General features: G+C 51.8%; 1 protein-coding gene across 2 annotated transcripts in view; it reads left to right on the top strand.

Annotated features, from left to right (window-relative positions):
• The first annotated feature begins 3,936 nt into the window (after positions 1 to 3,936).
• The window catches only part of GPR107 (G protein-coupled receptor 107), a 111,320-nt gene continuing 92,347 nt past the window's right edge, over positions 3,937 to 22,909 (top strand). The window contains exons 1-5 of one of the 2 annotated variants that reach the window (XM_073555910.1): positions 3,937 to 4,075; positions 6,921 to 7,046; positions 7,999 to 8,049; positions 8,332 to 8,420; positions 8,525 to 8,673. In XM_073555910.1, coding sequence (XP_073412011.1) covers positions 4,004 to 4,075; positions 6,921 to 7,046; positions 7,999 to 8,049; positions 8,332 to 8,420; positions 8,525 to 8,673 — 487 coding nt within the window. In that variant the 5' untranslated portion in view covers positions 3,937 to 4,003. Of the gene's footprint in view, positions 4,076 to 6,048; positions 6,749 to 6,920; positions 7,047 to 7,998; positions 8,050 to 8,331; positions 8,421 to 8,524; positions 8,674 to 22,909 lie in introns of those variants that run through there. The other variant, XM_073555911.1, reaches the window with a different exon arrangement.

Raw genomic sequence — 22,909 nt, 5'->3', positions numbered from 1 at the left:
TGCCAATCTGCAACTCAACTTCCTCAGTGACCTGGTTAACGGTGTCCTGCAAGGGCTTATCGTCGACCGGAACTACTGACCTAGGAGACTCCAGGGATCTGACAGGGATGCAAAACTTCTTAACTGCCTCGAGACTAATAAAGTTACCCACTGCGCCAGAGTCCACAATAGCTTTCACAGTAAAAGTCTCGAAACCAAAATTCAGGGAGACAGGCACGGTCAGGGGTAGAGAGGAATCACATACACTTGGGGAGACCTCACTTAACAGTCCCAGGCGGAGAGACTTCCCCGGTCTCTTGGGACATGAGCGTTGAAAGTGGGAGGCATCCCCACAATAGAAACAGAGCCCTTGTGCCTGCCTTTTCACACGACGCCGTTGAGCTATCTGGAGGCGATCCACCTGCATAGGCTCAGGTACCGGATCTGCCGCAGATAACTCGGGTAACGGATGAGAAAAACTGCGAGTGGACGAAGAGAGGCGAGAGGACCCTCTCTCTCTGGCTGACTCGCGGGTGCGCTCCTGGAAGCGCAAATCAATGCGTGTCGCGAGAGAGATAAGATCCTCCAAATTGGTAGGGGTATCTCGGCCCGCCAGTTCGTCTTTGATCCGACCGGACAGACCACGCCAAAAGGCCCCTACGAGGGCATCATTATTCCAACCTAGCTCAGAGGACAAAGTGCGAAAACATATCGCGTATTGTCCAACCGATAGAGAACCTTGACGAAGATTAAAGAGGGACTCGGTGGTGGAAGCAAGGCGACCCGGCTCGTCGAACACCTTACGGAAAGTGTCCAAAAAGATGGAAAGCTGAGCGACGAGCGGGTCATCACGCTCCCAGAGGGGATTCACCCACGCAAGCGCCTTACCCTCTAAGTGAGAAACAATAAATGCTATTTTAGCACGATCGGTGGGGTAATGCTGCGGCAAAAACTCAAAATGCAAACGACACTGGTTCAAGAATCCGCGACACAACACAGGGTCACCACTATACCGGGGTGGCTTGCATAGGCGCGGAAGCGAATGTGGAAGCTTGGCCTGGGCAGATTGTATGGAAAGGAGCCGATTATCTACCGACGCTATATAGTTGAGAATCTGAGCCTGGGAGTCGCGTTGCTGCGCAAGTTCCTGCTGGAGACTAGCCAACTGGGCAGCATTCCCAGGCTCAGAGGACTGAGAGGCAGATAAACCGGACTCCATGGACTTGAGAAATGCCATAATCCTAATCTGGTTTTCCCGGAGGAACGTCAGCTCCTTTTGGACGGAAGCCGCAGTACCAGCGGGGTCCATGGCCTGATTATACTGTTAGAGTGTTAGAGTGTAGCGACTCCTGGAGTGGACCCTCTGGGTCGCGGCACCAACCCTCCCAGGGCGAGCTAGCCTAGTGAGGACCACCCCCTATACAGGGAGTGTCAGGAGCAAGCCCCAGGGGATACGATACCACGACTGCTGGCACCAGGCGGCCGGCTCACAGGAGATACGAGACTGTGTGACTGGAGGGTGCAGGATACTAGGGAACACAGGCGAGTACACGGGAGTGCGCTGAGTACAGGGTAGTGCTAGACGGGTACACGTGGGCACATAAGGCGTGTAGCAAGTAACAGAACACAGGAATAGAGTGAATGCCAGGAGGCACGGCGGAGCAAGAAACAAGGGACAGGATACGAGAGGATGTGCCAGGAGGCACAACTGAGCATGAAGCAACAAGGGTTCAGAGCAAGTGCTAGGAGCACCACAGAATAGCAGACAGAGCAGAGGACCTGAGACCAGCGCACAGCCAGGCTGGGACACAGCTGACCCAGCCAGGAAGCACAACAATAATCAGGCACCTCCCCTAGGGGGAGGTCGTCTGATATAGCACATGACTACTACTGGTTCCAGGTCAGGACCTAGCCAGAAAGCACATGACCACTAGTGGTTCCGGGTCAGGTCCTCCAATACCATAGAGAGGACCGAGCCCTATACAGCACTGACAGGAGCGCGCAAGCGTAAACGTGGCATGGAGGAGGAGACCCGGGGACGAGAGTTGCGCGTGCGCACCCGACGGGGACCCCTGAGGGACCGCCGTACCGGAGGGAGTGACGTCGGGGCCGAAGCCCCGCCTCCTGGTGAGCGCGGCATAACATATACTATGATTTATTTTTAATGGTTTCAACACTCCAATTAATTAATACCAACTATTGATATAGTTTCAATCATATATATATATATATATATATATATATATATATATGAGAACAAAAAGGAAATCCAGCAAGAACTCAGCAAACCAGGGTTGGAGTAAAATGATGCTTTTCTTTATTTCTTCAACAAGGTATAAAAACGACGGACAAAGGAGGACACTGAGATGAGACTATCTGAATAATGTAATGTATGAATAATGCCTGTTTCTGATTAATGCATATGTATTTATAGTTTTATATTTTAATCTTACCATTTGTATAGTAAATCAATTTAGTAAATTCAATTCTTGTGTGAGCATTTTCTTATTCATTACAATCCATTGGAACCCTTACAATACAGGGGGTCATTATACTGTACGGGGGCGGCGTGGGTGCCATTATACTGTATGGAGGGCTGTGTGGTGGCAATTATATTGTATGGAGGGCTGTGCGGGGCTCATTATTCTGTATAGGGGCTGTGTGGGTGACACTATACTGTATGAAGGGTTGTGAGGTGCCATTATGTAGTGTGGAGGGCTGTGTAAGGGCCATTATACTGTATGAAGGTCTGTGTGGGGGGCATTATATTGTATGGAGGGCTGGGTGGGGGTTATTATATTGTATGGGAGCTGTGCGGGGGTCATTATACTGTACGGGGACGGCGTGGGTGCCATTATACTGTATGGAGGGCTGTGTGGTGGCAATTATATTGTATGGAGGGCTGTGCGGGGTTCATTATTCTGTATGGGGGCTGTGTGGGTGGCACTATACTGTATGAAGAGCTGTGAGGTGCCATTATGCAGTGTGGAGGGCTGTGTAAGGGCCATTATACTGTATGAAGGTGGTCTGTGTGGGGGCCATTATACTGTATGGAGGGCTGTGTGTGGGCCATTATATTGTATGGAGGACTGGGTGGGGGTTATTATATTATTTGGGAGCTGTGCGGGGTCATTATACTGTAGAGGGCAGCGTGGGGGCCATTATACTGTATGGAGGGCTGTGTGGTGGCAATTATATTGTATGGAGGGCTGTGCGGGGTTCATTATTCTGTATGGGGGCTGTGTGGGTGGCATTATACTGTATGAAGGGCTGTGAGGTGCTATTATGCAGTGTGGAGGGCTGTGTGAGGACTGTTATACTGTATGAAGGGCTGTGAGGTGCTATTATGCAGTGTGGAGGGCTGTGTAAGGGCCATTATACTGTATGAAAGTCTGTGTGGGGGCCATTATGCTGTATTTAGAGCTGTGTGGGGGCCATTATGCTGTATTTAGAGCTGTGTGGGGGCCATTATACTGTATGGATGGCATTGTGTGGGCCATTATACCGTATGGAGGGCTAGGTGGGTGCCATTATACTGTATGGGGCCTTTATACTTTATATTTTTTTTTGTGGGGGTCCATCAGGGCTTCTGTTATGTGGGCCCTATGACTTCTATGTACGCCTCTGCTTTTGAATGTAAAGAAGAATGATTGCATTCACTGACAGCAAGTAGACATGTTAGAAAAAGAAGCATGTAAGGACTGAGAGGCAGTCGACATGTTTCACGCCGTTCTGCTCTCAGCCGCGGTCACGTTTATATTGTGCCCTATCTCATGGCTGCAGGTTGTATAAGTCCCCAGGTCACATGAGGTAATTGGAGAGACAGACAGGAAGCCACCTCCATGAGGCCATCGCTATACCAATCTGCACTACAAATCCCAGCATGCATTCCGGGTCTGCCTGCCCCGGCGCACGCTGCTGACGTCACTTTCCGGGTTAGTCTCATTCAGGAGGAAGCAGCTGGACACGTGACATGGGCGGGGCCAATTCCCGGAAGTGAGAGGATGCTGATGCTGGAATAAACATGGCGCTGCTGGTCCTGAGCCTCCTGCTGCTGCCGCTGTGCTCGGCGCGGGTCCATCACCTCGTCCTGAAGGTAGTGAGGACTACGCCCGGAGCGCTGACCCGGGGGACAAGGGCGAGGACGGGGTAGAAAGAAGGGCAGAAAGTGAAAGAGGAAGGGAGTGACAGGAAGGAGAAGGGAGTGACAGGAGGTGGAGGAGAGTGACAGGAAGGGGGAAGAGACTGACAGGTAGTGGGAGGAGAATGACAGAGGGGGAGGAGAGTGACAGGAAGGGGGAAGAGGCTGACAGGGAGTGGAAGAAGAGTGATATGGAGGGGGAGGAGAGTGACAGAAAGGGGGAGGAGAGTGACACGAAGGAGAAAGGAGTGACGAGCAGGAGTGTGACAGTGAGGGAATGGAGAGTGACAGGAAGTAGAAGGGAGTGACACGAAGGGGAGGAGAGAGTGTCAGGAGGGGGAGGAGAGAGTGTCAGGAGGGGGAGGAGAGAGTGTCAGGAGGGGGAGGAGAGAGTGTCAGGAGGGGAGGAGAGAGTGTCAGGAGGGGGAGGAGAGTGTCAGGAGAGAGAGGGGGTGGCGAGAGTGTCAGGAGAGGGAGGGGGAGGAGAGAGTGTCAGGAGAGGGAGGGGGAGGAGAGAGTGTCAGGAGAGGGAGGGGGAGGAGAGAGTGTCAGGAGAGGGAGGGGGAGGAGAGTGTCAGGAGAGGGAGGGGGTGGCGAGAGTGTCAGGAGAGGGAGGGGGAGGAGAGAGTGTCAGGAGAGGGAGGGGGAGGAGAGAGTGTCAGGAGAGGGAGGGGGAGGAGAGAGTGTCAGGAGAGGGAGGGGGAGGAGAGAGTGTCAGGAGAGGGAGGGGGAGGAGAGAGTGTCAGGAGAGGGAGGGGGAGGAGAGAGTGTCAGGAGAGGGAGGGGGAGGAGAGAGTGTCAGGAGAGGGAGGGGGAGGAGAGAGTGTCAGGAGAGGGAGGGGGAGGAGAGAGTGTCAGGAGAGGGAGGGGGAGGAGAGAGTGTCAGGAGAGGGAGGGGGAGGAGAGAGTGTCAGGAGAGGGAGGGGAGAGTGTCAGGAGAGGGAGGAGAGAGTGTCAGGAGAGGGAGGAGAGAGTGTCAGGAGGGGGAGGAGAGAGTGTCAGGAGGGGGAGGAGAGAGTGTCAGGAGGGGGAGGAGAGAGTGTCAGGAGAGGGAGGGGGAGGAGAGAGTGTCATTATAGAGAGGGGGAGGAGAGAGGGAGGTGGAGGAGAGTGACACGAAGGAGAAGGGAGTGACGAGCAGGAGTGTGACAGTGAGGGGATGGAGAGTGACAGGAAGTAGAAGGGAGTGACACGAAGGGGAGGAGAGAGTGTCAGGAGAGGGAGGGGAGGAGAGAGTGTCAGGAGATGGAGGGGTGGAGAGAGTGTCAGGAGAGGGAGGAGGAAGGGGGAGGAGAGAGTGTCAGGAGAGGGAGGGGGAGGGGAGAGTGTCAGGAGAGGGAGGGGGAGGGGAGAGTGTCAGGAGAGGGAGGGGGAGGGGAGAGTGTCAGGAGAGGGAGGGGAGAGTGTCAGGAGGGGGAGGAGGGAGGGGGAGGAGGGAGAGGGAGGGGGAGGAGGGAGGGGGAGGAGGGAGGGGGAGGAGGGAGGGGGAGGAGGGGGAGGGAGGGGGAGGAGGGAGGGGGAGGAGGGAGAGGGAGGGGGAGGAGGGAGGGGGAGGAGAGAGGGAGGGGGAGGAGAGAGTGTCAGGAGAGGGAGGGGAGGAGAGAGTGTCAGGAGGGGGAGGAGAGAGTGTCAGGAGAGGAAGGGGGAGGAGAGAGTGTCAGGAGAGGGAGGGGGAGGAGAGAGTGTCAGGAGAGGGAGGGGGAGGAGAGAGTGTCAGGAGGGGGAGGGGAGAGTGTCAGGAGGGGGAGGGGAGAGTGTCAGGAGGGGGAGGAGGGAGTGTCAGGAGGGAGGGGGAGGAGAGAGGGAGGGGGAGGAGAGAGTGTCAGGAGAGGGAGGGGAGGAGAGGGAAGGGGGAGGAGAGTGTGACGGGGAGGGAGAGAGTGTCAGGAGCGTGACTGGGAGGGGAAGGAGAGTGAGGGGCAAGGGAGTGACAGGAGGGGGAGAGAGTGACGAGAAGAGAGGTACAGGAGGAGGTGAGCATGACAGGATCGAGAGGAGAGGGAAAGGAATGAGAAGAGAGAGACGGAGGAGAGGGCCAGGAAGGAGATGAGTGACATGAAAGAAGGGGGAGAGGGACATGAAGGAGAAGAGTGATGGGTGGACGGAGAGGAATGGTGAAGAGTGAAGGGCAGGTCGAGAGTGATAGTAGGTAGTAGTAGGAGGAGAGTAAAGACAGATACAGGAGGTGGAAAACTGTGACCGGAGGAAGAAGAGAGGGGGAGAGCGTGACAAGATGGAAAAAAAGACTGAGAGTAGTAGTAGAGTGGAAGGAGGGAGACTAGAGGGGACAACAGGGGTAGGAAAAAAGGAAGAAGAAAGAGAGAGTGACAGAAGAGAGGGGGGTAGTGACAGGAGGGTGAAGCGTAGGACAGTGACAGTAGGGGAAGAAGAGCGACAAGAGGACGAGAGGGGGTGACATGAGGGGGATGAGAAATACATGAGTGAGAGGAGGGCGTCTGGTTGGCTATGAAAATAAAATGGGGAAACGTGAGTTGTCAGGTTGTGAGGGAACAGGACCATTTGATAGGAAAAAGTGCTATAGAGAAGAAGATGGGTGAGAACAGTGACGGGAGGATGAGGCAAAGAGATGGAATAAAGTAGGTGGCGACTGGAGGAAGTTATTAGCAGGTGAGGACGATTGGCTGGAGGAGAGAGGACCATGTGAAGGGTGATGAGGGGTGATGGAAGGATGAGGAGAGTAGTTTGTGGTGACAGAAGTGCAGGGGCATGAGGTGATGTAGGGCCACATTGGGGCTGTGGTGGCCAGACCCCTGACTCTGTGTTTCTCACCTTCGCACAGGACGACCCGCGGCAGAAGGTTCGTCTGAACACATTCGGCTTCTTCAGTAATGGCTACATGAATGTTACAGTCACCAACCTCTCTATAAAGGGCTTCAACAACCTCCCAGAAGTGGACAACCGGCTGGTACGTGGCGGGCGTGTTGTGGGGGTGTCGCACTGGACACGGGGTGACAACCGATGTGGCCATTGTTCATTTGTTTTTATGGATGGAGGTTGTTGCCCAGGAATTTTAAACTGTTTATCCTTCTTAGGCTACTTTCACAATAGCTTTTCCTGGAGCTGCAGAGGGATGCATACGGCCGCCGTGAAGCTCCGCCCACGGCCGTACCTCCTCCGGTCAGCTCCGCCTATGGGCGCATGACGCTGCATGCGTCCTGCGTACCCTATCTTTAGCGTTGGGTACGCAGGCCGTGCGCAGGTATGCGTTTGCCGGCGCATGTGTCCTTTTGACGGTGTGCCTACCTGCGCCAAACGCACTATGTTGCATTTTGGTGCGCTTGGCGTGCCGTCAAAAGGACGCATGCGGCAGCAAACGCATACCTGCGCACATCCTACGTACCCAATGCTAAAGATAGGGTACGCAGGTCGCATGCAGTGTCATGCGCCCATAGGCGGAGCTGACCGGAGGAAGTGCGGCCGTGGACGGAGCTTCACGGCGGCCGTGCGCATCCCTCCACAACTCCAGGAAGCGCTAGTGTGAAAGTAGCCTTACTGAGCTAGTTTTCCAGTCCACACTGCGGTAAATCTGGATAATCGCCCCTTTGGGCTCTGCATTGTTTTCCTGATGGTTTTTATTTTTTTGTGACGTCTCTCCCTTTCTTCTTGTCAAATTTACTCTGATCGGTGGGGGGCATTTATGAGTATTATGCCTGTCGCATAAGCACTAAATAAGCTGACTTCTTCAAACCGGTATGATTTACTTTCTGGTAATGCTATTTACACCAATATTGTGAGTTTTACACCTGTCAAATAGCTTGTTACTTCAAAACTTGTATGCTTATTTTTTATTGTAATGCTCTTTAAATCAATAAAACATGTTGGAAAAAAAAGAAAATTACTCTGATCTTCTCTTGCAGTTCGGATTCAGCTTGGACCGAACCAAGAATGACGGTTTCTCCACGTATCTGGTAAGAAGCTTGGCTTGTGCCATGATGGACATGCAGTGGGGGTCATTTACATAAAACCTGTCCCCCTTCTCCGTGTACAGTCTGGTTCGCCTGCTGTTGCCCAATCCCTATTTGTGTCTTTATGTTGTGATCGCCTTAGACAGGTTCCATATTGAAGCATAAATTCCCCTTCCTAGCCCATTAGTTCTGGTTCTACCACTTCCCCTGCTTTACACTACAGCCTTGTTCACTTTCTCCAGCTTAGTTAGTTTTTATAGATGATTTGTGACTTTTCTCGACCAGGACCAGGACATCCATGACTGCATCCTAAAGAACATGGACAGTCTCCCCAAAGATGCTGCCCTCCTGCAGCTCAACTTCTCTGCTAGAAGGTGTACTTTTTCGCTTTTTTCTGCAATCTTCTGTTATTATACCTCTTAAACAATCGTCGTTATCTCTGCCGCTTCCCCTCGTCTTCCTCTTCCCTCCTTCACAGCGTTTGTGTGAGCACCGCTGATGACAACCTTCTACCCGACCTCGTCTTCACCATTCCGAAGGAGGATGATAAAAGTTCTGCCACTCAAAGTTCCTCAGAGAATCCGGAGCCCAAACCCCCAGGTGGAAAGAAGGCGCGCAGAGACACAGGTAAACCAGAGCCTGAGCTGTTTGTAAAACTCTACTGCTTATCTGTGAGCTTTCAGGCTTCAGATCTGCATGTTCAGGGTCTGTATGGGGTAAAGGTCAATGTGCTGCATTGATAGAGATGTAGTGGATCACTCATGGTTGTTGTAAACATCACGTTTCCCACACTGCACCACAACAGGCAGTGTAATACTGTTAGGAGTCAGGTTTCTGCGGTCGCTATGCAGGAATCCAGACCCTCACATTCTGCAGTCTCCTGCTCTTTATCCACTGCAGAAGAGATTTCTGAGGAGATTGCCTTGCAGCAAATCTCTCCTGAGGCTAAGTCCTTCTCTCCTCTTACTGAGCATGCTCATGGGACGATATCCCATTGGAGATCGGGAGTCATGTGCTTAGGTCCTGCTCCAAATCTCATTTGTCCATCTCAGAGATCTGGAGGCGTGCGGAAGGTCCCGGCTGCTATAAAAGGCGCGCATGGCTGTTCCATCATGCACTAGTTGTCATGGTTAGGACATGGTTAATGTCCTGTTCTGACAGGGTTAACATTGCCGGCCTCTCTATGGATCTGGGAGGGGTATTTATGCTCACTCCATACTGGCATTCTCTGTCAGTTATACTGCTATTCTGGTGTGTCTGACCCCTGGTGTGTGTGTACTCTGCATTGTTTGTTTGCTTCCCGTGTATGACCCGGCTTGTTCCTTCACTCTGTACTCCGTCTCTCGTTTTTGGTACCATTGTCTTTTCTGGTTCTGACCTCCTGGCTTGGCTATCGTTACTCCGTTACAGTTTACCCCTATTGTACCGTCTAATACCTGTTCTGGTTTTCTGATCTATTGCTACATCCTGACTATTCTTTCTGTCTAAGCCCTTTGGTACTGTCCTGCTATCTCGTGCTTTGACCCGGCTTGATCTGGTGTCTGTCTCTGTCTATGCTCCTTGGTAACATTGTCCTGTAGTTACCCTTCTAGGAGTTTCCCTGCAGCTCCTAGCTCTGTGGAGCTTAGGCCACGCCCCCAGCAGTCACGTGATTCAGGTCCTGGAGCATGCATTGTCACCACTGCTGCTCGCTCCGCAGGTATCTTTGTGCACAGTCTTTGTACTCAGGACACGCGCCCTGGCTCAGTGAGCAAGTGCAGTGCGGTGTTCCTGACACTAGTATAGACTATACTTGCTGCTGTGTGAATGACGATGAATGCATAATTCTGGTGAATGACTCATTTGAAACCTCTACCCTTTGATATTACGCTTGTGTGAGGGATTGAGTTCAGTACCAGCGCCAGCGCGCCTCTGCTTCATTGTCCACAGCTGCTAGCGTCCGACATTGCGCTTGCGTCTAGCATTGTCGTTTAGCGGCAGTGTCCTACGCCGCGCTGCAGTAGCAGCCCACTTAAGCTTTTGCGGCTGCGATGCTACACACATGGTAGGTCTAGAAGGACTTAGTACCGCCATCTTTGGCTATTCCTCTGACCTTATACCGTGTGTGTAACTACTCTGAGTACTTGTGACCTTAACAGGCTCAGCTCTTTTGTTTATGTTCATAGGCATCCCTGTGACTTAACAGAGATTGCTCTGTGCACTTGGGTGACGGTTAACCCTGTGCACAATACTGCCATATTGCTTCTGCCACCACTTAGCAGCGGTTATATCACCACCTGCACGGTGGACCCCGAGCGGCGAACGCACTTTATTAGTTTTTTATTTTGTGCGTTCCGCCGTTCCTAACAAATACAGACTACATCTCCCACAACGCACCCTTACAGATAGTGGGATAGTGATCGCCCAGACCACTGGGCAGCTGCAGGGTTAGGTGACTGATAATGTCCTGTTCATCAGTCATCCAGCCCTTCAGTTGCTCAGTGGTTGGGGAGCTGATTGCTCTACAAGACGTCATTACTTCCAGTCCCGATGGAAACCATCAGAGTAGTGAGGGATTAAAGGGGTCTTCATCTGAAACATTTTCAACTGTTAGAATACTACCCGCCCAGCCACTCAGCTACAGATTGTCATGTCTTCAGTGCCGTTTCTCCACCTGCCACTGCCATGTGTTCACTTTTTATAGAGGAGATATATCTATCGTATACACTGTGTTCCAAATTATTATGCAAAAAATATTTCCTCATATTTTCTCTAAATTACCTATATGAATTGGAGTCATTGTTATTACTCTGTCGCCTTATTGGGGGACACAGAACCATGGGTGTTATGCTGCGGTCCACTAGGAGGCGACACTATGCATAATCTGAAAAAGATTAACTATGGCTCCTCCTCTGCAGTATACACACCTGGACGGCGTCATCCTTCTCCAGTTTTTGCTTAGTGTCGCAAGGAGGCACACCTTTTTTTCGTCGGTTTTTTTCCTTTTTCGTCCGGAATACAGATGGAGAAAAGTGTGTCTCCAGAGAGACTCCTGGCATGGCTCCTTCCTTGGCCCCCTTTTTAGGGGTGCCCAGTTGAAGTGGAGACGGCTATTCCCCAAGTCGCTCCTTCCCCAGTCCCTCGGGTACTGGTCCGAAGTTGAGACCCCCCTCCTTCCCCAACCCCGTTGGGGTCTGGGTTGAGGTCGAGGCGAGGATGAAGACCCCCTGGCAGTGACAGACGCACCCTCCCTAATCCCCCTCAGGGGGCATTAGGTTGAGACACCTCAGGTAGGGTCGGTGAATAGATGTCACTCTGCACCAGGGACCCCAGACCAGCTGTGGGATCCTGCTGGGGCCGGGGGAGGGTGCAGGCAGACATGGCACAGCAGAGACAGGGCTTTCTGCGCCCCTGTCTCTGCAGCAGCAGCGGCTTCAAAGCGCTCCAGAGGGACCCCCAAACAGGAACCGCTACCCCTGCTGCCGCCACCGCTAGCCAGTCACCCATTCCGGGGGAGTCTGGTACAAATCCGACCCCCTCCCGGACTACCGTGCCGCTCTGGAGCCCTCCTGGGCATCAGACCTCTACTTGAGACTGCGGCTTCGGCGTTGCTGAAGCCGCCGCCTTTTCTCCGCCCCCCCGGCCCACCCTCCGGATGACTAAAATGACACTCTATAGTGTCATAGAGGGGCGGATCGAGGCAGAAAGGGCGCGTTTCTACATAGCCCAGCGCGCCCTTTTCAGCTCTCCGCCCCCTCCTCCCTCTCCTCAGCGTCCCGGTGGCAATTTTTTTGGCTGTAGACATCCTGACAACGGACGCCTCCAGCAAGAAGGGGGGGCACAGAACTGGGATTTGTCGGCGCTGGACCTACGGGCACTCCGGTGGGGTAAGTTCACAGCTGGGTTCTCTTTACTCAGCTGTGAATCCATACTACCTATAAGGCTCTCTGTGGGTTCCCTCTGCGTAGCCACCCCTGTAGGATCCCTGATAGCCAGCCTCTGTGCACTATGCCGGGCTCAAGAAAGAGAACCAAGCAGGAATGTTTCTATGCATTCTGCACAGCCTGCAAAGCCACGCTCCCCAGTGGCAGCACGTATCCGCACTGCCGGGATTGCATCCAGAACTCTGGGTCAGAACCCCAGGGAGCCCCTACCAACGCTTCAGTGTCGGATACTACGCCGGAATGGGCTACTCAGATGTCGCAGTCTATGACACAGTCCATAGATAACTTAACCGCTACATTGCTGCAAGCTCTGCAGGGTCGTGTCCCAGCTATGAACGTTACCCAGCAAACGGACAGCTTGTCTCAGGAACATGCTGCTTCCGACTCGCACAGACGTAAGCGGACCCACAAGTCTCGATCACCTGAGTCGTCCTATAGCACAAGGTTATTCCCCCCCTGGGAGAGACACCGTCATTCCAGGTCTCCTAGGCAGTCCCCTGTCAGAGGCACGCAATGCAGTTCACCACACAGATCCCACACCACAGAAGACCTCCGCCCCAGATCGCCCACCAGGGAACACCTTAGCGATACACAGGAGATTCGGAAGGCATCTGTGACTCCAACTCAGACAACGAAACGGAGAGGTCCGTGGTACCTTCTCCCCCTAGCAATACAGCGCTAGTTGAGGACATAATCTCTGCCATCCATCAGGTGCTGGAAATTTCGGAGCCAGCCCCGGAAGCCCCAGAACATAAGATTTGCTTCGAAAGTGTTCTGAAACCACCTAAGGTATTCCTTAATCACCATGAGTTTCAGAAGATACTAAGCAGTTTTTGCAGCCTGAGAAAAAAATTGCCAATCGCAAATATTTGGAAGCGAAGTACCCCTTCTCACAGAAGGACACCAAACAGTGGACAGATCCACCTGAAGTGGACCCCCCGGTTTCTAGACTAGCAGCACAGACACTACTCTCTCTGCCAGATAGCTCAACCCTCAGGGACGCACAGACCGGCAAGTAGAACGCATGGCTCGTTCCATTTTCGAAGCGGCAGGGTCCTCTCTGGCCCCTGCGTTCGCTTCAGTTTGGGCGGCCAAGGCCATCCTTGCTTGGGCCAAAAACTGCAGGAGGGTCTTCAAGCTTCAAATACCGGGCTCTCGGACCAAGCGGTTCAGATAGCAGTGGTAGCAGACTACATGCTTCATGCAGCCCTAGACTCAGCAAGAGGTCTAGCGGGGATAGCGGCAAACGTCATTACGATTCGGCGTATCCTCTGGCTGCGAGAATGGAAAGCAGATGCGGCCTCAAAGAAGTCCCTCACGCATCTTCCGTACCCTAGTGGAAGGCTTTTCGGCGAAAAGTTGGACACAATGATATCCAATGCCACTGGGGGTAAGAGTACCTCTCTCCCTCAACTGAAACCTAAACGCACGTTTAAACGGAGAAACCAGACACGATTCCGATCCTTTCGGAACTCTTCGGGCTGGACCGTCTCACACCCAGCGCAAAATCGTATCCGCTCTCCACGCAGGGACATCCTACGGACAGAACTTGGCAGTCGAAAGCAGGCCAAGGGAGGAAAACCTCAGAACTTCGCTTCATCATGACTCACGAACTCCGGAAGACATCCCACTAGTAGGCGGGCGACTTTTACTCTTTCAGCAAGTCTGGCTGCCTATTACAGAAGACAGGTGGGTCAGGGAAATAGTGTCTTCCGGATACAAGATAGAGTTCACTTCCAGTCCACAGAACCGGTTCTTCCTCTCTGTTCCACCAACACCATCAGACAAGGCTCGTGCCTTCCACCAAGCGGTCTCCTCTCTCCTTCAAGCAGGAGTCGTGGTGCCGGTTCCCGCGAACGAAAGATTCCGAGGGTTCTACTCCAATCTATTTGTAGTTCCCAAGAAAGGAGGCAGCGTCCGGCCCATACTAGACCTAAAACAGCTCAACAAATATGTACAGGTCCGTCATTTCCGCATGGAGTCCCTCCGGTCCATCATAACATCTATGGAGCAGGGAGAATACCTTGCATCCATAGACATACAAGACGCATATCTGCACATACCAATTGCTCCCGCCCATCAAAGGTTTCTCAGGTTTGCGGTCAGCCAAAACCACTATCAGTTTGTCGCCCTCCCGTTCGGACTCGCCAAGGCTCCAAGAACGTTTACCAAGGTCATGGCAGCCACCATGGACGTTCTACACTCCAGAGGCATTCTAGTCGTTCCGTACCTGGACGACCTCATCAAGTCTTCCACCTTCAAGGACTGCGAGGTCAGTGTCTCAATCACAATAGACACACTGAGTCGTCTGGGATGGTTAGTCAACCTACAGAAATCGTCGACTACCCCGAGTCAGACTCTAACCTTCCTGGGAATGTTATTCGACACCTCCAGGGGTCTGGTGCTCCTTCCCAAGGACAAGACACTGGCCCTCCGTCTGGGAGTTCGCACGCTTCTCCGCAATCCTCCCCGATCTCTCCAGTTTGCCATGAGAGTCCTCGGCAAGATGGCAGCAGCAATGGAGGCAGTGCCATTTGCCCAGTTTCACCTCAGGCCTCTTCAACTAGCCATCGTCAGATCTTGGGACAGGAATCCCTTCTCCCTCGACAGGGAGTTCCGGTTGACATCGTCAACCAGGAGGTCCCTACATTGGTGGCTCAAGCCAACTTCGCTTGCACGAGAAAAACTCTTTCTCTCAGGTCAATGGAAGGTCCTGACCACCGATGCAAGCCTGACAGGTTGGGGTGCGGTGCACCTACATCACAGGGTACAAGGCAAGTGGTCACCAATGGAAGCGACCTTGCCCATCAATATCCTGGAAATCCGGGCCATCTTCCTGGCACTGAGAGCCTTTCATCACTTGCTTGCAGCCTAGCACATACGGATACAGTCGGACAATGCCACGGCGGTGGCATATGTGAACCACCAAGGCGGGACCCGCAGCGCTCAGGCGATGAGAGAAGTGGCACATATTCTCCCCTGGGCGGAAGACCCGCGGTCGCTCGGAGCGGATGCCCTGGTCCAGGACTGGACCCAGTTCCAGCTCCTTTACATTTTCCACCCCTCCCCTGATCTCCAGGGTCGTGAGGAAGATCAAACAAGAGGGAGTTCCAACCATTCTGATCGCGTCGGACTGGCCCAGACGTACATGGTACACTGACATCGTACAACTTACAGCAGACGCCCCCTGGCGTATCCCCGACCGTCACGACCTTCTGTCACAAGGTCCGTTCTACCATCAGAATTCAGGGGCTCTCAATTTGACGGCATGGCCCTTGAAACCTGGATTCTAACCCAGGCAGGGTTCTCACCGGATGTCATTGCGACCATGATCAGGGCAAGGAAGCCAGCCTCCGCCAAGATTTATTATCGTACCTGGAGAGCTTTCTTTTCCTGGTGCGAATCTCACGGACAAGTCCCACTCCCTTATTCCCTCCCGAAGGTATTAGGTTTCCTTCAATCGGGCCTAGACGCCAAGCTATCCCTAGGCTCGCTTAAGAGTCAGGTGTCAGCGCTTTCAGTCCTTTTTCAAAGGCGCATTGCTACCAAACCGCAAGTAAGGACTTTCCTCCAGGGAGTTTCCCGATTGGTTGCCCCCTACAGACGTCCACTGGAAACGTGGGACCTCAACCTGGTCCTGACAGCATTGCAGGTTCCACTCTGCATTCTGTCACAGAAAGTGGTTTTTCTAGTGGCAATCACCTCTCTACGCAGAGTGTCAGAATTGTCAGCACTTTCCTGCAGACAGCCTTTCCTAGCTTTTCACTAGGACAAGGTGGTTCTCCGTACTGTACCATCCTTCCTTCCGTAGGTTTCCACCTTTCACCTAAATGAGGAAAAGCCATCCCTTTGTCCGGTTCCGTTTCATAGAGTGGAAAAGGCTCTGCATACACTTGACCTCGTCAGAGCATTTCGGATTTACGTGTCCAGGACTGCACCCTTCCAGAAGTCTGATTCCCTCTTCATTCTTCCGGAAGGAAGTCGCAAGGGCCTGCCGGCTTCCAAGGCTACCCTTGCCAGGTGGATCAAGTCCACCATACATGAGGCCTACCGACTTAACAGTTCCCCTCTTCCGGCCGGTCTCACGGCACACTCTACGCGGGCAGTAGGGGCCTCCTGGGCCATTCGGCACCAGGCTTCGGCACAAGTGTGTAAGGCGGCCACTTGGACTAGCCTACACACGTTTGCGAAACACTACAGTGTTCATACCCAGTCTTCAGCGGATGTAAGCCTGGGTAGACGGGTTCTGCAGGCGGCAGTGCCCCAAGTTTAGGGACCTGCTAGCACAATATTCGTCCATTGCTTCCCACCCAGGGACTGCTTTGGGACGTCCCATGGTTCTGTGTCCCCCAATGAGGCGACAGAGTAAAGGAGATTTTTGTGTATTCACCGTAAAATCTCTTTCTCTTAGCCTCTAATTGGGGGACACAGCTCCCACCCTGTTGCCCTTACGGGCCGTTGTTTACGGTTGACTTCTCATATTGTTCTTTGAGCTCGTGCATAGTAGCCTTCTTACAGGCATGGTTATGTTATTCTCTTACGTTCCTCCTAATGCTTTTGCACAAAACTGGAGAAGGCTGACGCCGTCCAGGGGTGTATACTGCAGAGGAGGAGCCATAGTTAATCTTTTTCAGATTATGCATAGTGTCGCCTCCTAGTGGACAGCAGCATAACACCCATGGTTCTGTGTCCCCCAATTAGAGGCTAAGAGAAAGAGATTTTACGGTGAGTACACAAAAATCTCCTTTTTCCAGTCATCTAATATTCTAGTATAATTGCAATGTTTTTGAACAAACTACCTATGAAAACAGTATATTTTTAAAAATAGGAAACACTCAAAATGCATGTTCCAAATTATTATGCACAGCAGAGTTTTCAACCTTTTTATTTTGAACTAAAAAATGGTCAATTGTGAAATTATAAGCAGTATCAGCTTATTACAAAATGAAATCAAACAGTTTTCAAGTCAAAACTTTATTCTGGGTGATGTTACATTTGCACATAGGACCCCTTGTTCGAAAGAAGCTTCTGAACTCTCTTGTCCATTGAATTTGTCAGTTTTTGAATGGTTTGTGCTTCAATTGTTTTTCATGTGGACAGAATACCCTCCCAGAGCTGTTGCTTAGATGTGAACTGCCTCCCGCCATCATAGACAATCCTTGTGATGATGCTCCAGAGGTTCTCAATGGGGTTGAGGTCAGGGGAAGATGGTGGCCACACCATAAGTTTGTCCTCTTTTATGCCCATAGCAGCCAGAGATGCAGATGTGTTATTTGCAGCATGAGATGGTGCATTATCATGCATGAAAATGATCTTGCTGCGGAAAGCACGGTTCTTCCTCTTGAACCATGGCAGGAAGTGCTGTTTTAGAAACTCCACATAGATTATGGAGTTCATCTTTACCCCCTCAGGGATCCTAAAGGGGCCGACAATCTCTCTCCCCATGATTCCATCCCAAAACATTACTCCACCTCCTCCTTGTTGGCGCCTTAGCCGTGTTTTCATGGGGTGTCCATCAACCAGCCATCCTCCACTCCATCCATCTGGACCATCGAGTGTTGCACGGCACTCATCGGTGAACAAAACAGTTTGGAAGTCAGTCTTCATGTATCGTTTGGCCCACTGGAGCCGTTTCTGCTTGTGTGCAGTGGATAGAGGTGGTCGACAGGATGGCTTACGCACAGCTGCAAACCTCTGAAGGACCCTGCATCTTGTTGTTCAGGGGACGTTGGAGGCACCAGCAGCTTCAAAAACTTGTCTGCTGCTATGACAAGGCATTTTTGCAGCTGCTCTTTTAACCTGACGCAATTGCCTGTTGGATAGAGTCCTCAATTTTTCCTTATCAGCACGCACATGTGTGTGCTGGGAATCAGCTACATACTTCTTGATTGTGCGATGATCACGATGAAGTGTCTTGGCAATGTTGATTGTAGTCATGCCTTGACCTAAATACTCCACAATTTGTTGCTTCTCAGCAGCCGACACATCCTTTTTCTTTCCCATTTTGGTAAAAAATGTAGGCTGCTTAATAATGTGGAACAGCCTTCTTAAGTAGTCTTGCCTTTATTTGGACACACCTGCCAAACTAATTTGCACAGGTATCTGCAATTGCTTTCAGTGATATAAAGAGCCCTGACACACATCACCATCAATGAGTTTAAATGACAAACAAAAAAAATCTAACTTTATCACTCCTAAACTCTTTTTGCATAATAATTTGGAAACAAAAAAAATCTAACCTTATCACTCCTAAACTCTTTTTGCATAATAATTTGGAACACAGTTTATACTCGAGTTTTTATATAACGTATAGACTCGAGTATAGGCCGAGGCACCTAATTTTACCACAAATAAATGGTAACATTTATTGACTCGAAGAGAAGCCTGGTATGCATTGTCCCTTCATCCCCATCCTGGTATGCACGGCGCCCTCATCCCCGTCCTGGTATGCACGGCGCCCTCGTCCCCGTCCTGGAATGCACGGCGCCCTCGTCCCCGTCCTGGTATGCACGGCGCCCTCGTCCCCGTCCTGGTATGCACGGCGCCCTCGTCCCCGTCCTGGTATGCACGGCGCCCTCGTCCCCATCCTGGTATGCACGGCGCCCTCGTCCCCGTCCTGCTATGCACGGCGCCCTCGTCCCCGTCCTGGTATGCACGGCGCCCTCGTCCCCGTCCTGGTATGCACGGCGCCCTCGTCCCCGTCCTGGTATGCACGGCGCCCTCGTCCCCGTCCTGGTATGCATGGCGCCCTCGTCCCCGTCTTGGTATGCACGGCGCCCTCGTCCCCGTCCTGGTATGCACGGCACGCTCGTCCCCGTCCTGGTATGCACGGCGCCCTCGTCCCCGTCCTGGAATGCACTGTCGCCAGCAAAAAAACCTTAGTTTAGTTGTTTTTATCATACTTACTGTCCCTGCTTTCCCTTGCAGCGTCTTGTTTCGATGCCAGCAGCTGCCGCGGAGGGGCGATCACATGTGCCTTCTACTTAAGTGAATGAATATTCATTGCTCTCCACTCATGTTCGTGGAGTGTAGTGCATATTCATTCCCTCAAGTAGCGGGCACACATGATTGCCCGGCCACTGCAGGAAGCCGGCGGCTGCGACTACTGCGCCTGCTATTACAGAGAAATTAATATTGCGCTGGCAGCAAATGAGTATTCATTTTTCTTGAGCAACGGGCACAAGCTTTAGCCGCAGCATCTGTCTCCAGCCTCCTGTGGTTCGTTGCTGCCGCTCCTTCTCCATCTTCTGGGACCCTCACTCGAATATAAGCCGAGGGGAGCTTTTTCAGCTGAATACTTGGCTTATGCTCTACTATATACGGTATATATTATTACTCCTAAACCCGTCATCTCTCCAAGCACAGCAAAAATCTTTTTTCTCCTATGCCTCATTGGGGGACACAGAGACAGTGGGTGTTATGCTGCTGCCACTAGGAGGACACTAAGTAAACCAGAAAAAAAGTTAGCTCCTCCCTTGCAGTATACACCCTCTCGCTGGCTGAGATTTCTCCAGTTCTTGCTTAGTGTCTATAGGAGGCACTTGGGTCTGGCTTCAGACCCCACCGTTTTTATTTTCATTTTTGATTTTATAGAAATTTTTATTTTCTAATTAACGGAGTGAAGGGGGCGATGGTTCCTTTCTATGGCCCGCTCTCCCCCAAACCAAAAACAGGCAAGCACGCGGAGTATACCTCCCCGTACACTTTCCTGCGACGAATGAGGCCGATTCCTCTGACCTTACGGTCGGTACTCCGTGGATACGAGGGCAAGCGCAACAGAACAAAGCACAGGAGTGCATGGAGAGGACTTGAGCAGCGCTGTCATGAACTCATTTTCTGCTCCACCAGTTGAGAGTTCCCCTTCCGTTCTCCCTCTGGTGGTGACAGGAGGTAGTGCTGTTGGTTTAAGTGGTAGTGATCTGCCACCTGATGAGGAAGATAATGATTGGATCTCTGGAGTATCAGACTGGATATAAGACAGCCAACGCCCTATCCGGGTGCTGGTGATTCAGTCTGCTTCTCAGGTCCTGGACTTCAGCTCTCTTCCAGTCTTATCAAGTTAAGTTTGTTTTTTGCTAATGTTCACACTTGCGCTTGTTGGTCAATTCAGTTTTTTGTGTAATCAGCTTGCCCCTGCTGGGGCTATGCTGAATTTCCACTCCTATTGATCAGTATTTGCCAATCTGCTTTTTGTTCATTATTGGATTGGCCTCTTTTTTGCTCTGTCTCAGAATATTTCAGAGTGCTGATATAGGTTTAGAAGTCTTGTGACTTCAGGGTTAATTTTGCTATCAGAAGTGTTGGACAATATTTTTGTAGGTTGCTTTTGGCAGTTTGCAGACAGTGTCTTTCCTTTTCTGTCCTTTTTAGTTAGCCGGGCCCCATCGTTTGCTCATCCTATTTTCCTGCCTTTGTTTGTATTTTCATCTTGCTTTACCGTCAATACATTTGGGGGGCTGTCTTTCCTTTGGGGTCTGCTCTGGGACAGTTAGTTTTCCTCTTTTCCTGCTTTAGGCTTATGTAGTTCTCCAGTTGTGACGAGGCGTCTAGGACCAACGTAGGAACGCTTCACGACTGCTTCTAGTTGTGCGGTTAAGATCAGGGATCTGCAATCTGCATAGTTACCAACTTCTCTGGTTTTCTGAGACTTAGCTTGTTGTCTTGTTTTTCCTCCTCGGTTTCCCATTCATAACACAGCGCTTTTCGGATGCCCTGAATCAGCCCCAGAACTCTCCATCCCCCTGCCACAGGGTGGATCGATTGAGCAATACCCCTTTAAGACCTCCTCCAGCTCTGCTACTACATCGCCCGGAGGATGAGACACCTGCAGCTGGAAGGCCCCGGACAGCGCGACCTGCCTGAGCACAGGAGTGGAGGTATGGGGTCGGGTCTTTGTCCCCGGGAGAAGCTCTGACTTGGCGTCAGTGGAGGTACACTGCCCCCCCCCCCCCGCCCGGCGCTTACCGCGTGGGGGGGGGGGTTGGGGCAGAAATTTAGTCCCCGGCTTTTAGGCCTACTAGGCCGGAGTTTGCATAGCACCGCCCACGACTTTGACGCTCCTCACTCTGTGCGAGAGGCGCCCTGTTGGTCTCGGGGGCCCATGTTCTTTTGCCTCAAAAGCTTAACCCCTTCTCTGACTGATCTGGGACTGCCGCAAAGCATGCACACTGACAGACAGAACCTGGTGTCACACAGGGCCACCCTTATTCCTCCCGGGGACACAGCACAGAACCATGGGTAAGCTGCATCTGCCCTCAGATTAAAGCTTAACCCCTTCTCTGCACATTCTCTGCAGCTGCAGCCTAGGCTCTGCCCTTAACCCTTTCAGGGGAGCGAGTCTCAATCTAAGAAGCTAAACGGGCTGCTAAGAAGCACACTGCGTTTTTTTACCTTGTGTACCACTTGTAAGACTGCCTTGCCCAGTCCCCAGACTAATCTGTTATGCACGGCCTGCGCCCCGACCTGCGCTCCAACGCCCCTTGCCGCCGCTGCTGACGGGCCTCCTGCGTTTAGTCCTCCTGAGTGTGCTGCGTCCCTGTCACGGTCTGTGGAGTCACTGACCCAGGCTATAGACGCCCTCCGGGAATCCTCTTTAAGTCAGAAAGCGTTTTTACCGCCTGAGGAGGGCCCTGGCGACGGCCGGGAACCGTCCACCAGCAGGGTCCGTACTCATTCAAGGGATGGTTAGGTCTCTAGAAAGCAGACCCATGACGCGTCCCCTACTCACGCTCGTGCTTCAGCATTGGCGAGTTCTGTCTCTCGCTCTCCCTCTCCTAATGTTTGCAGCGAGCACGACTCTGAATTCGAATCTGACACGTCAGTCCCTCAGAATCCTCCAACTGACCAAGAGTCGCTCGATTCTCTTATAGAATCAGTCAACAGGATTCGGAAGTTGTATGAGGAAAATATTCATGCTCCAGAACATGCTATCTCATTTAAGAGGACCAAACGTGTGCGCAGGTTATTTACCAGCCATCCGGAGTTTAAGTACATTGTCCAGAAACATAGGGATTGGCCACATAAGCGGTTCACAGGGTAAGAGTCTACTGACGCTAAATACCCTTTTGCTCCAGACCTAATGAAGGATTGGTTACAGTCCCCTTCCATGGACCCTCCTGTATCGCGTCATGCTTCTAAAACGCTCTTATCCATTTGTCGGGGGAGCTGGGATTGGGAGGACTAAATTAACCCTTCACGGTTGAGCCAGTGATGTCCAAATTATTCCACAGAGTGTTGCTAGCAACTCAAATGACCACACGGAGATGGGGTCTCTGTCCGTATCCAAATAGAAAATAGTATGATGGCATATTCTTCAGAGTTCTACACCCCCGCCTCCCTTATCTTGCACCTGATGGGAACAGTCTTGTTTCATGACAGCCCATCCCAATTACAAAAATTTATCTTACAGCAACAAAAATGGAGAAACTAAACCTTCAGAGAATGGATAAAACGAAACTTCAGCTTTGATTTTAGTTTTAACTTTTCACATTCCCCCCTAGATAAATTTTTTCAACACAGATGCAGAATCAGAGGTGCTATCCCAAGCTAACAGCTTGAGGGGTACTGGTCTTCACATGACTGATGCCGTGTTACCAGTCATGGCTGTCGCGGCGCACCCGGCCCCCCTGTATACTGCAGTTCACGAATAACAATTTTTGATGACGGTGGTGATCTTTTGTAGGTAGCCATGTGCTTGGCTTCAACATCTTCATCAAATAGCCTTTTGAGATCGGTGCAGAGAAGAGCAGGGGCAACGACGCCTTTGGTATCATCATTAGCTGTCGAAGTGCAGAATTTCCTAATACATACAGAAATACACCAAAGAACAAGTTTTAGTATCACATATGCAACAAGGATACAGGCAACAGTGTGTAACAAGCTTTGTAAGATCCCAGCTATCCAGCCCCCAATTCCCTTAAACCAATTGGCTGGATTGAGAA

Source organism: Dendrobates tinctorius, unplaced genomic scaffold (assembly GCF_039654945.1).
Source record: "Dendrobates tinctorius isolate UK_male_01 unplaced genomic scaffold, ASM3965494v1 ptg000231l, whole genome shotgun sequence".
NCBI classification, from domain to species: domain Eukaryota; kingdom Metazoa; phylum Chordata; class Amphibia; order Anura; family Dendrobatidae; genus Dendrobates; species Dendrobates tinctorius.
Note: the sequence above shows the minus strand (reverse complement) of the source record. Positions and strands in the feature narration are given on the sequence as shown.